Raw genomic sequence first — 12,951 nt, forward strand, 5'->3', positions numbered from 1 at the left:
TCTTCTAGCAGCAGTCCAGAGTGAGAACAACCCTGGCAGTCCATGTGCTGGGCAGGGGCCTCAGTACTGCTCCTCACTTTAAGAGACTCCGTCTTCCAATCCACTTCCAATTTTAATTTGTCCAAGAATTAGACTTCTTACAGATTGATTACTAGCTCCAGGCACCTGATAAGTCATGACAAAATTAAATTCACAGTCTAGTACAGTTTATTAGCAGGTTACTGAGCTGTTGGAAGGAAACACCCTCACTCCTCTCCTAATGCCTTTCCTTCCATGCTTCACACCACCCACACAATAAGGTACCCGTATATCATGGAGAACATGTCTACACAAAGCCTGTGAAGTCCAAAAAAGACTGACTTGCAAGTTAACACCTTATTCCACTTTGTGTGGAAGGACCAGATTCAGATTTCCCAGTGTCTGCAGATTTGTACAGTAACACTGCTAACATTCAGTCTCCTTCCTTTACGGAAATTGCATTTACCCACAACTGTGTATTTGCACTGCATGTTCCTGTAAAGCACCAAACTGGCAAACAAACCTACAGTGTGGATTTATCTACCTGCATTATATATTCTCTTTCCAAGCAAAACTCAACATGGAAGCAAATTCTGTCATCTGCTCATCACTTAACATTAAAAAGATTACAAGGGAAAAGTTAAATCATAAATGCACAAGGACCTTCTCCCTAACTGCTGTGCTATCTCACACAATAAAATTAATAATTTAACTACCTGAAACTTCACATGTGCAGGGAGCTGCAAGTAGACCAGTGGCATTTTCACTTCAAATTTATATAGTCTTTAGTCAGTATACTTAATCTGCATTTCTAACACCTGCTTCAGTCAGCTGTGAAGTGCAATGTTATCTATAAAATGTTCTTTCATCTTTGTACTGTCCATCCAACAAAAAAATTTTATGATATTGGATAATCATTCGACTCTTAAAAGGATATGAAACTTTTCACACATTTTTTTGATCACTGCTTGAAAGACATGCTCATATATTTGACATTCCATTTTATTAAAAGGTTTGAGTTTTTCAAAAACCCTTTCCCATTATTCATGTTATCTAATTCTATGTAATATAGTTCTCCTTCAAATAGTTAACATTTGCTTTCCATATAGAAAAAAATGTTGTTAAGAAAGTAGACCACAATTAAGCAATGAGGCATAGCAAGGTGTGCATTTTCAGACTATCAGAGCTTGTCTCAAATGCACCAGGAGGAAGAAGCCAGAATGACTTTTCCACTCAGGTGGACATCAATGCTGGCACCTGTAGCTACCACAGTACAAGGGCATGTGGAAAGAGTAGGCAGAAGGGGTGAAACCATGTGCAGCTTTCATCCAGCAGGTTTATGTGAGGCTAAAAGCTGTTCCAAGTCATGCACAGTCTCAGCCAAGTTAAACACACAATACCAATAAATATATGCAAGGAAAGTGTCCCACGTTGAGCTTTCAGTACACTGGTTGAAAGACAGAAGATAGAAAATTTTGCCCATTGGTATATGAAGATAGGTTTTTCATTTTATCTATCTGACACAGTCACCTAATTTGGATACAAGTACAAATAATTATTTTTCTTGGAAAGTAAAAAATGACAAGTTTTCAATCATTTCACCCTTTGTAGAGAATACTGTGTTTGTCCTAGATAAAGTCAGATGTTCATCTAGTCTGATCTTCCACCAGCTCTCAGGGAAAGGACAGCACATAAAGATCCTTGCAACAAGTTACACTGGAGCAACCAAGAAGGTACCATCAGAAAATAATTTAGAAAAGGAATTTTGTCATACAATTTTTTTTATGAAGTAGAAACAACAAATACAACAATTTACTTACCATTGTAGGAAAGTAATCTGGAGGAGAATTGGGTGGAGAATTGGAATGAAACTGGAGGAAACAAGATGCTGGGAAGAGCATTTGCTCACATGCCATGCCAAAAAAGGTGATCAACTGTATAAGCAAGCCTGAGCCTCATTACCTCCAAGATAGTTTGGATTTTGCTGGGCTGATGTTTTGGAGAGCTTTTTTTTTTTTTTTTGTTGGGCATCTATGTTTTGTTTTTTTAAAGATGTTAAAATGAAAACTCTATGCTACTGACAGAACAGGGTTAAGCCGAATAATGACAGATCATAAACTAAAAGAGTTCCCTCCCTCCTCCACAATTACTGGTCTTTTCAAATATGTGCCATTAAGGATGAAAGCTGAAGATTGTTTTGATGCCTACAACGAAGATAAGGCAAAATAATAATGAAGGGAGCCTCTCCACAACACAAGTACAGCTATTAAAGAAAAAAGAAATTAATGGACTACTCCTGGCTCATACTGAAGGTGATGATGGTTTTCCAAAACTGACTTTTAAAAAGCCCACAATAAAGAATAAACACAATTTCCAAAGGAAGCTCCAATTTTATAACCATGCCTTGCTTGCTAGTTGAGCTAAAGACTTTGCGAGAGCTTTTGACCTAACCTCTGGCACCTTCACTAAGACAGTATTTGTCACCCTGACAGCAAGGGGAATGATTTCCAGCCCCTCAACTTAGAGCAATAATGACATCCGTCTTGTTTTTACCCCTAGAGACTGAGGAGTACCAAGTTTTGAACAAGCACTGTTCAGCCAGATAAAGGAGAACCACAGCAAAAAAAAAATCCAGGCAGAGATTTAACCTGCTCTGGACCAAAAAACTTAATAAATTAATGTGTTTTGGATCTTTTCCTCCCACAAAGATTTAACTAAAGGTAAAAGGAGGTTTGTATAGAACAGTGCATCACTGGTATGGCTGTTTGTACTACATGCTAGAACTCAACTCTTGCTAGCTACTGAATCCATGTTTGGTGGCCAGAGAAGGAGAAAGAGCTCTGTGCTCCCTGATGGATTAGTGTAGGTGACTGCTCAGCACACCAGCTTGTGTTTTACAGCACACACACAGCTGCTGGGTGAAACAGCTCAGCAGCACTAGTTCCAAGTCCTAATCAAACACAAAACAGGGGTTTAATTATGCCTATTCCCAAGGAAAGGATGATTTCTCTCCACTCCCTCTCACCCCACACACACTTTTCTTATGCAGGTGACTAAAAGCTGCAGCACAGAGGAAAGAACATTGCTCCATTTCAATCAGAAACTAAAACTTTGGGGGAGAACATTAACAGCAGATTCTAAAAACATTTTCATTTCCTTTTGATGAATTTTTTAAAAGTGAGAGAGAAAATTACATATTTTGTGCATTTCCAAATCTGTCTGCAGGGAACATTTACCCTTAAATCAGGCCAAATGACTACATGTTTGTGTACAACCACAGCCCTAGAGGAATGCAGAGGAATGCTTCTTCTAGTATTAAAAGATACTAGAGAGGGCAAAATAAAAACCAAATTGTCTTGCACAGTGCCTCCCTTCTCAATTTCTACTTGATGCACCAACCTACCTAACATAAAGAACCAATAAATTCAAACATTCAGTTTTACACAGACACAACTAAATTCTTGCAAGAATTTTAAATCTCTTGCTTTACAAATAAACTGTTCAAAGTTTTGTAATGTACATTTTCACTTTTTTCTAAAAGCACACATGTATTTTTCCAAGTAGTCGTCAAAAGCAAATAAAGCAGCTTTTCAATGCAAACATTTTTTAAAACTAATTTTATGTGATATGACACCATTCCATGATGCAAAGTTCAGTGACTTAATTAGAAGTCAGACACCTTGATCTTACTTTATATCAGGACAGGTGATATGTCTTTCTGTTAATTTCACTTTCTTTATTTTGGAGTGAAAAAACCAGGAAACCATTCTAACACAGAAGACAAGAAAACATCACAAACTAAACCCAGGACCTTTCAACATTATGGTCTTTACACAATTTCAACCCTGGAACAATTGATTTTATTCGTGGTTTTTGGTTGGTTTTTTTTTCTGTCAAGTTCTGGCCAATAACCATAGTAAGCAAAACCAGAAAAAATAGCCCAAAACAAGCATATTCTTTTGATAAAAATGGAATTTTCATACCAGAGGGGACAATGACAAAATGGTAATTATGACATAAGTAATCTTAGACAAACTGATTTTATGCTAAAACTGTATCAGTACAGATTTTATTTACATACTAATCCAAGCAATCACCTGATTATATAATATCAAACACATATATTTCCTTCTCTAGATGTTCTCCAAATAACAGTTACCAAAAAAAGGCACTCTTGATTGTCTAATTCATTAGCTTCCACGTAAAATGGAATCAAACTTCTTGCAAAATCCCAGTGTTCCTTCTCCATTAACAATGATGACTGTGGTGATGACTGTGGTGATGACAGCACCACAGTCACAGACATTTCATTTTCAGTTTCCCCATGCTATGTGATCAGAAGAAAGATGACATATCACAAAGTTTAAGACCCTTTGAGTGTCCAGTCTTGGCTATAGAACATTTTCTCCTTTCTACCTTGCAATTCCTGAAGTGACAATTGGACCGGAAGAGTGAAGCTGCTTCAACTTTCACACTACCTTTCCAAAGTGCAACAATCTCACTGACTTCTGCCTCTGAATTTTCTCCAGCAACATCCACTTTTGCTGTTTGTTTTACCAACTCAAGAAATGCTACTGGCACATATATCAGCTCTCTCTTTTCCTAAAAGCCTGCTAATCCATGCAAACCGTAATGATGGGGGCAGGATTCAACCTACTGTCCCAAAAGACATCACACCATGCCTAGCAAGTGCACTAGATGAGGTTGCTGACCAAAATAAGTAGGTGCAAGAAAAAAAAATCCTACCTGTCTTCTGTCGCATGAGGAAATGGAAAAAGCAGAATATTTATCTTTAGAAAAGTAGCACTTGCTTATTTTTGGCCTCAAAGATAATACAAAGAGATGTACTTAATGGCCTACTTATTGCTACCTTTAAATAAACTTTTTTTTGGCAGAACTGACTGCTTGAGTCCCTTTAGACCAAGCAAGATGAATTAAATGATCAGTAGCAAAAGCTTATGGGAAAACTGAGAAAGCCCTGAGACAAGCTACAGCCCACATAATTTCTACACATTTGACAGCTAATGGTTTAATTTTTTTGTTGTTGTTTTTGTGGGGTTTTTTTTTTTTTTTTTTTTTTGTTATTAGGTAGATTTCAAGGCATTTTTCTCTTGACCACTATGAAAAAAATACAGGGACTAAACATTGGCCTTCTAGAGGACAGTCTTTTTTGAGACCTTGCCAGCACATTTTCTTTCCTCTTTGTTACTGTTACCTACCATCCTTCTCTGTAAGATATCAAAGATAACCACCAGCAGTGTTATTTGTCAACTGGTTGTCTGTGCTGGCTGGCTCTGCAAATCCCTACTGACTTAAATCTCTTTTCAGACCAACTGTGTCATCAGTGAGACCACACAGCGGGTGTTACAACACTCACATTTCCAGTTATCCCTCTACCCAATTTCTCTCAATCCCTTGGGAGCAAGATCCCATTTACTTCTTTTGGAGTACCGCACCTTTATACTTTTTCTTTTTTTAATTTTTTTTTTTAAGGAGTTCTTACTATTGTTTTATTTAGTAAAAATTTCTACATCTCATTCTATCTGACACCCACTCTGTCAGTTTGGCTTTGGGAGGGAAAGAGATGCTCAATAAAGGAATACTGGGATGGGTGCACATGCCCAGCAATCCCTCAAAATATTAATGTATATCTTTAAGCCTGTGCTAAAGGGTGTCTTTCACAGGAAGCTCTGCTATTCTGCCTTGCTTGTACCAAAACAGTACAAACTAACTCAAGTTTATGTATTCAACTGACCCTGGAAGTTTGAGTACACAGTGAGAGTGAAGGCCTACACGCTTTGAGAAGTTATTTGGCAAAAAACCTGGAAACAGCCAATGAAGCCCAAGCTTACTTTGAGATTTCAGCTCCAGCTAGCAGAAATCAAAATGAGGATGCTAAACAACAACACAAGATCTGAGCACCAACCATGAAATAAGTTACAATAATGCAACATCTTGGCTCCCAAGATTACTTACATGATAAACTTTTCCTGCCTGGTCCATACTATCTGGCCCAAACACTCACTGCTGCTGAGATCTGCCATACCCTTGCACTCATGCAAAAAAACAATCCTTCAAGGACAAAGTGCCTTCCCTAGTGGCTGATTAAGAGGGAGAACTTGCTCAGGACTTGGAGAACTACCCCGGATCGGAGCACAGACCCGCAGCACCTCTGTACTGCTCACAGAGCAAGAGGAGACCACTTCTGAGAGTGCAGTGGCTCTCCATAAAGCAGCTCCACTTTGAAATTAAACAAGGCTCAATCTAGAATTCAGCACCTGTTGTGAACAGATTTCCTGGCAAGATTTCCTTGTAAACAGCTAGCAGAGTAAAAAGGGAATCCCAGATGACTGCTCTGCCCCTTTTCATACTGCAAAGACACAATTAAGATGGAACAAAGGAGTATACAAACATGTGCCTGATTTTAGAAAAAATATTTACAATGTTTATACTACAAATACTTCAGACAGATAAGGGTATTTATCCTAGAAATAACTAAGATTTAAAAAGTGATAATAAAAAAAGCCCCAAATAAACCTAAACCACTCAACATCCATTAAGGTAAAATAAAGTAAATAAATTCAGCCAATTGGTTATTTCCATATGGTTGGATTTCTTTAAATGGTAATGAAATCATTGCTAAAAAATCCATTGTTATTAAAATAAAAAAGTTGGCTCAGCCTACCAAAATTAGATTTGTAAGTTGCTGGTCATTCCCATAATTAAATCTGTGTCACAAATTTGCAAGAAAAATGGACACTATGACTAATGCATTTACTTGCAGCACTAGGGCTGTCAGGCTGTGTAAATCATTATGCCTGCTAAAGCAGACTAGATAAGAATTCCATACATTTTCATTAACCAACTAAGCTTTGGGTATATGTGAGAAGCTAACTTTATTCTCTGCTAGCTTTACCTTGCATTTGGAAGACAAGGTAAATAAAAATACTAGCCTTGATTTGATGAGCCATGTGGTGGCTCCAAATATTGTTTGAGCTTTTTGAATGGCATGAACCAGCTCTGTCCCCTCAGAGAGATGGTCAGATAACAGAAAAAACCCACACATACTAGTTTGGACAAAAGAGACTAATGGAATGATGGGCACCTGACATGTGTCTTGTTTCATCTATTATGTTTCAACAGAGAAAGAAAAGCTAATCCAAGACAGCACTGGAGGAAGTCTTAAACAATGCTTTGCTGTTTTCTCAGGAGTCCAGTGGTCACCAGAGCAGAGTCCCCAGAATCCTCTATTTTTCTCTTGACTTTCTATCACCACAAACCTTCAGATCTCAGTTTCAGTTCTTTGTTTAAGGTGAAGCTGATGGCTGTTCCTCACACTCACTGCTCATAACCCCAAGGTACTGAAGAACCAGCCTGCACTGACTCACACTTCAGGCTGGATATTCTTATGGGATTCACAGCCCATAGTCTCAAGCAGAAAGGAGTTTCATGAGAGACAGAAAGATCAGACAATACTGGCCCAGTCTAGCAGTGCAGAGCATTGTGAGGACATAGTGTTCTGGAAGTCCATGTCCCATACACAAGGCATTACATTGCCACTGCAACTGAGTGCAGCTCTCAGCCAAGAACATCTCCAGTGCAGGAGCAGCCTCAGTGACAAGTGGACAAAGTCAAAGGAGCTGAACCACTCAGGCAAACGCCATGGAACAACCATCAGCACAGCATATTTTGCAGTCTCCTGCCTATTGCTCTGATTTGTACATTTGCGAGTATTTGTCGTCTTCTTTCTTAGAAGCAGAATAGAAATGCTTGGGAAGCATGGCACATTAAGAATTCCAGTAGACCTACACTTCACTTTCCAGGCAATTTCTTCAACATTTAGGTGCAAAAGTATCCTCTCCTCCAAGTGGAAACAGCTAACACAGTGCTTTCTATCTTAGCATGCGCATGCAGCCTTGGGATAACCAACCACTCTGTATGAGTAGAACACTACTAGATTATATTAAAACCCCATTGAGAGGAAAATCTGAAATCACTTCTTATGTTCCACAATTATTGTAAACCAAACTGCTTAAATGAGGGGAGGAGATAATGATATTAACTACCCAGCTCAGAGCAATCCTCTGTGGTACGAGCCTAAATATTCTCTTGGCTGAAATTTATGTAAATTGAATTCATCTATCGCTAGTTATTACTAATCTAGCTATATAAAAACACTTTTCTGTAACAATTAGTTTTTTCAAACACTGGGTTTTAATTAGACCTGAGACATTATTAAACTAAGTCAATAAAATAATGTAAATATGTACAGTATCATTCCATGTACTGTTCTGTCTGTATATTTATAGGAATATGGACTTTGGTGGAGTTAAAAATAATTACCTTGTGGTTGGCTGGCAGTTTTTGTAAATCTCTTTACCAGTGGAAACACCCCCAGGTCTTTAATTTAAGTGTATTTCTGCTCATCAATACATATTTGGCATTTCTACATCTTATATGTCACAAGATCTTCCATTTCATCTGAATAAGCTGATCTCAGTATCATTCTAACATTATACCAAGTATTTTCCTGCAAACATTTTGTTCCACAACATACTTTAATTTAACTTCTCAAGCACTACTTCCTAGTCTTAAGGAAAAAAAAAAGGTGGTGGGGGCAGGAGAGTAATCATCACAGCACATCTTTCAGCCCTTTTAAATCAGCCTGTTTGACACTATCAGACACAGGCACTGGCCCACGGGGCATAGTCTGAAAAGAGAAAACACTGTCCTGGCTTTTTCACAAGCACCACAACCCGCCCACGTGCTACATGTGGTAAGACAAGGCACATAAGAAAAATTTCAGCCTTGCTAAGGTCAGAGCCTTCCAAATAATCCCCATAAAGTTTTGGTTACAAAGGTCTGTAACTCCATCTAAGCCTGTCCACATACAGCTCATCATTAGACACTCCTAAGAAAAATGCAGACGTGATTTTGATTCATCCTGAATTAAAGATACAGGACACAGGTTCTCCACCCATAGCCAAATCCATAAGTTAGGCACCAATATAAACTGATGGATTTCCAAAACCACTTCCACCAGGACCTTCCACTATATTCTCAGAAACAAGCCAATTATTTTTACATTTTATAGAATGGTTTTGACTTCAAACAAATACACACACACACACATGTATTTAATGCTTTGCCAGTTTTTCAACAGCAAACTTTCTTTGTAAGTGACCACATGCTTCTCAGTGCTCCATATCTGGAGCAGCTCAATTCAAGGTCATGTAGACCCACACCACTGTGAAACTACTGGTAAACAACTCTGTCTACTTACTACTGTCCCTGGCCTACTATCACATGTCAATCACAAGGTTTATCCTATCAACTTCATAACTGGAAAAGTTTGTAAGAACAAAGCACTCAGTAAACATATTTGTGATTTTCTTTGTGTCATACAAATCATGATGACCCTATAGAACCATGATTTCAAAATAGAATTACCATAAGAAATGTTTAAATGTGTAGATATATTTGTAATTTAATACTAACCAGTGTCTTTACCATGTTATTCTAAAAAAAAAAAAAAAATCAGTAATTAGAAAAAATCAGCTGGTACTATGGTTTCATTCTTGCTGATCATTCATATTTTTGAAAAGTCTTTTCTGGGAACTTTGTAAGAATAATGTTTACTGCAATGCTGCACCAACATTTGCAAAAAGACCTGAAGGAACAATAAGTAAAATGAGGTAATTACATGTAAGCAGAACTTTCCAATGATCATGAACTAAGACCAAAACCAAAATTAGGAGTATTACATGAAAACAAAAACTAACTCAGCTTCTTGAGCTCAGATTTCTTCAAAGAGATGAAAACAGATACTAGAAATTGAAAATATGTCTCTATTGATTTACTAGGGGCCAGCATTGTAGTCAGATTCAAAGGAGCCTAAATTCTTACTTGAAGCCAAAAAGTATCTCCAAATGGCAGCTGAACTGGGCCTTTGGGTATTCACAGAAACCTCTTGAACTGAAAGCTGGAGACAACAGGGAAACCAGGAGCTCGTGCCAAGCAACAAGAGAAAATATCACACACATACACACACAGACTTCAGAGTTTTTCCAACACTTCCACAACTTGAGGCAGCTCCATGGAAGGAGAATATTACAGGTACCACAAAGGACAGGTACTGGGAACTGATATTTTAAATATGTGAGAGGTTGTCCCTATCCCAAAGCACTTATATCCACCTTCCTAACTTCAGCCTAGTCCCTCAAAAATGCAGCAGCACAACACAACTTCAAAATGCCATGTGACTTTATCCCTTGCTAGTACAGTTCCATATACTTAAGGTACTAAAAGCCAGCTTTTCATAAAACAAAAAAAAAGCCATTAATAAAAAGTTAGTTATTTTGTACTCACGGTTTTTATTTCAAGTTTGTAATTTGGTTCTTTTACCATTCATTCATTTTATACATCACAGTATAAAATTGGGACCCAAGACTGGCATCACAAACACTTACTTCTAAACATGCATAAATTTTACTAAGAGCAAATTCAATTATTAGCTGCCTAAATAAACAATCAGTCAACACACAAAATAATCTTTTACTTAACATTCACTAGTATTTTTCTAAGCAACACATCAGTAAAGAAATCTATTCTTCCTTTCTTCATAAATATATTTAGTGTTCTTTACTGTGTCCTTTCCGAATGTTTGTAGACCATCAGGACCACAAATACTGCTTTTGTTTTTTAAAGAAACAGTTATATTTCCAGCTGGATTGATTGCTTTTCCATATCTAGCTATTTTAGTTTGTTCCTCAGAGACATTGAGTGGCTTCACTGACAGTAAAATATGCTAAACAAATGACAAGTCACTGAGTAAATTAGCATCTACTCTCTGATCAGCTGGGTCATGTTTTCTTTTCAAAATCCATGGCCTCTTGATAGAAAATAATAAGTATTTGATGGGCCTTATTAGAAAAATCAATATATTGATGCCCATGTCTGAAACATCTGCATAATAATAGATTCTGTTAACCCATTAAGGAGAAAATTAGGATGTGTTTACACATTATTAATTTACCATGAGCAGAGACAATTTATTCACTACCTTTCTCAAGAGTTTAACAAAAAAAAAAGAAATTGCAGTATCTGTATTTAAGGGCACGGTGACATAAACTGGAAGATTATTCAAATTTTTCCCATCTGAATCCACCAACAATTATGTGAAAAAATACAAACACACCAATGATACTGTTAAAAATTAGACTATTAAAGCACTAGCTATAAATACAGTGTTACTTACCAAAAAACTTCCAAAAGCGGAATTAAATATAGCAGCTGCCTAGAGAGAAAAAAAGGATAAATATCACCAATGGTGCAATAGCTACAGTGCAAGAATAAAATGTCCTTCCCCCACCCACCAAGCTATTAGATTCTCCAAATAAATACATACATACACAGAGACCATTAGGCAGTTAGCCACTGCTTAAAAAATTGCCAGTTGCCTGTAACTTATGAAGACTGATGGATTCTGGTTTATGCATTCATAAATAATGTGCTGAAACGGACAAAAGCAGGAGGAGAAGAAGAAAATCCTTGCTGATAGAAGAGGAAAATACACAAGAACTAAGAATATTACACAGAAGCTTGCTCGCACTAATCATGCTCTAATTTTCCAGGAACATTTTCATACACTGACCTATTAATTAAAATAAACATTACCTGATTTAACTAAAATACTGCATTTTCATACACTTTAAAAAATGTTAATGAAATATTAATCAGGTAAATAAACTACTTTAACAGTTCATTATAATAAAGTATTGACAGAGAGAACTTCCTGTAGCTTGACAAACAAATTTAAAATAGGAGTAGCAAAAAACCCAACAAAAAGAAATCCCACAATCTCCCATACTTCTGAGGCCAAAATGTCATTACTTTTCACTCCACAGTCTTTTAAAAAAAGAAAATAAACAGTTTTGATAATGACTTAAGAAGTGTTTGTGCTTACCTAAATATCCAGGAAATATAAGATAGCAGTATTATTTCTTAATATGAACTCATTAAATTCCAGGAAGTTAAAACTTGAGTCTTGCATAGCTTTCCCCAATTACCAAGAAAGAACAGAAACTCTTGTATGGCAGCCACTCTGACGATGAAAAGCCATACAGCAAAGGTAAGAGGAAAGGGAGGAGGGAAATCTACCATTTACGTGCTGGTTTAGAGTCAAATTAATCACCCTGGACACTTCCAGCCACAGATTAGTAACAAGAGGCTGTTAGTGAGTTGAGCAAGTTTGAATAAAGTCCAAAATCAAGGTAGGAGCAGAAGCTGAACCTGCCTTCTGCTCCGTAAGAGGATGCAATGAAAATGAATGGGTAATGAGATCCTTGGCTCTAGAGAGCTTAGCTTTCTTATTCAAGTTCATAATTAATTCAAAGCTTTGATAATTTCATTAGATTCCTCCTCTGCTGGCCCTATCAATAAAAGATGGCACTGGACCACAGCTCCTCAGTGGCCCGAATACAAAAACAAATGCAGACTGGGAAACCTTTGCTGACTTGCTCACTAACAGGGACAATGGCATATGGCACTCCATGTTGTGGAGGGAGCATCTGAATAGATACAGCTAAATAAAACATTATAGTTGACAGTTGTAAACTACAGTAACATATTTTAACACCTCTCTCTCATCAGCATTTCTTTTTTGAACATTAAAAAAAAAAAAAGGAGGCACAAGTCCAAACAGCTTCTCTTGCCAGAGATCATAGCTGAAAGGCAGTGTGAGTAGTATAAACAATTCTTCAACAAGTGTGAATTAAATCAGGATTTTCTACTTGTATTGGAAACTGTGCAACTGACACTTTCATGTAGCAAGGCAAAGACACACTATATCCATCCACACGAACCTAGAGCATGGCTACCAATCCTGATCTGGGGATCATCTAGAGATATCACATTCTTTTACTTAAAACAGAC

General features: G+C 37.3%; 1 protein-coding gene across 2 annotated transcripts in view; it reads right to left on the reverse strand.

Moving 5' to 3' along the window:
- SLC10A7 (solute carrier family 10 member 7) overlaps positions 1-12,951 on the reverse strand; it is a 146,488-nt gene that overhangs the window by 88,277 nt on the left and 45,260 nt on the right. For both annotated transcript variants that reach the window (XM_038134375.1, XM_038134376.1), the window contains exon 5: positions 11,276-11,314. In XM_038134375.1, the coding sequence (XP_037990303.1) occupies positions 11,276-11,314 (39 nt within the window). The remainder of the gene's footprint in view (positions 1-11,275; positions 11,315-12,951) is intronic.

Source organism: Motacilla alba, chromosome 4 (genome assembly GCF_015832195.1).
Source record: "Motacilla alba alba isolate MOTALB_02 chromosome 4, Motacilla_alba_V1.0_pri, whole genome shotgun sequence".
Classification (NCBI taxonomy): Eukaryota; Metazoa; Chordata; class Aves; order Passeriformes; family Motacillidae; genus Motacilla; species Motacilla alba.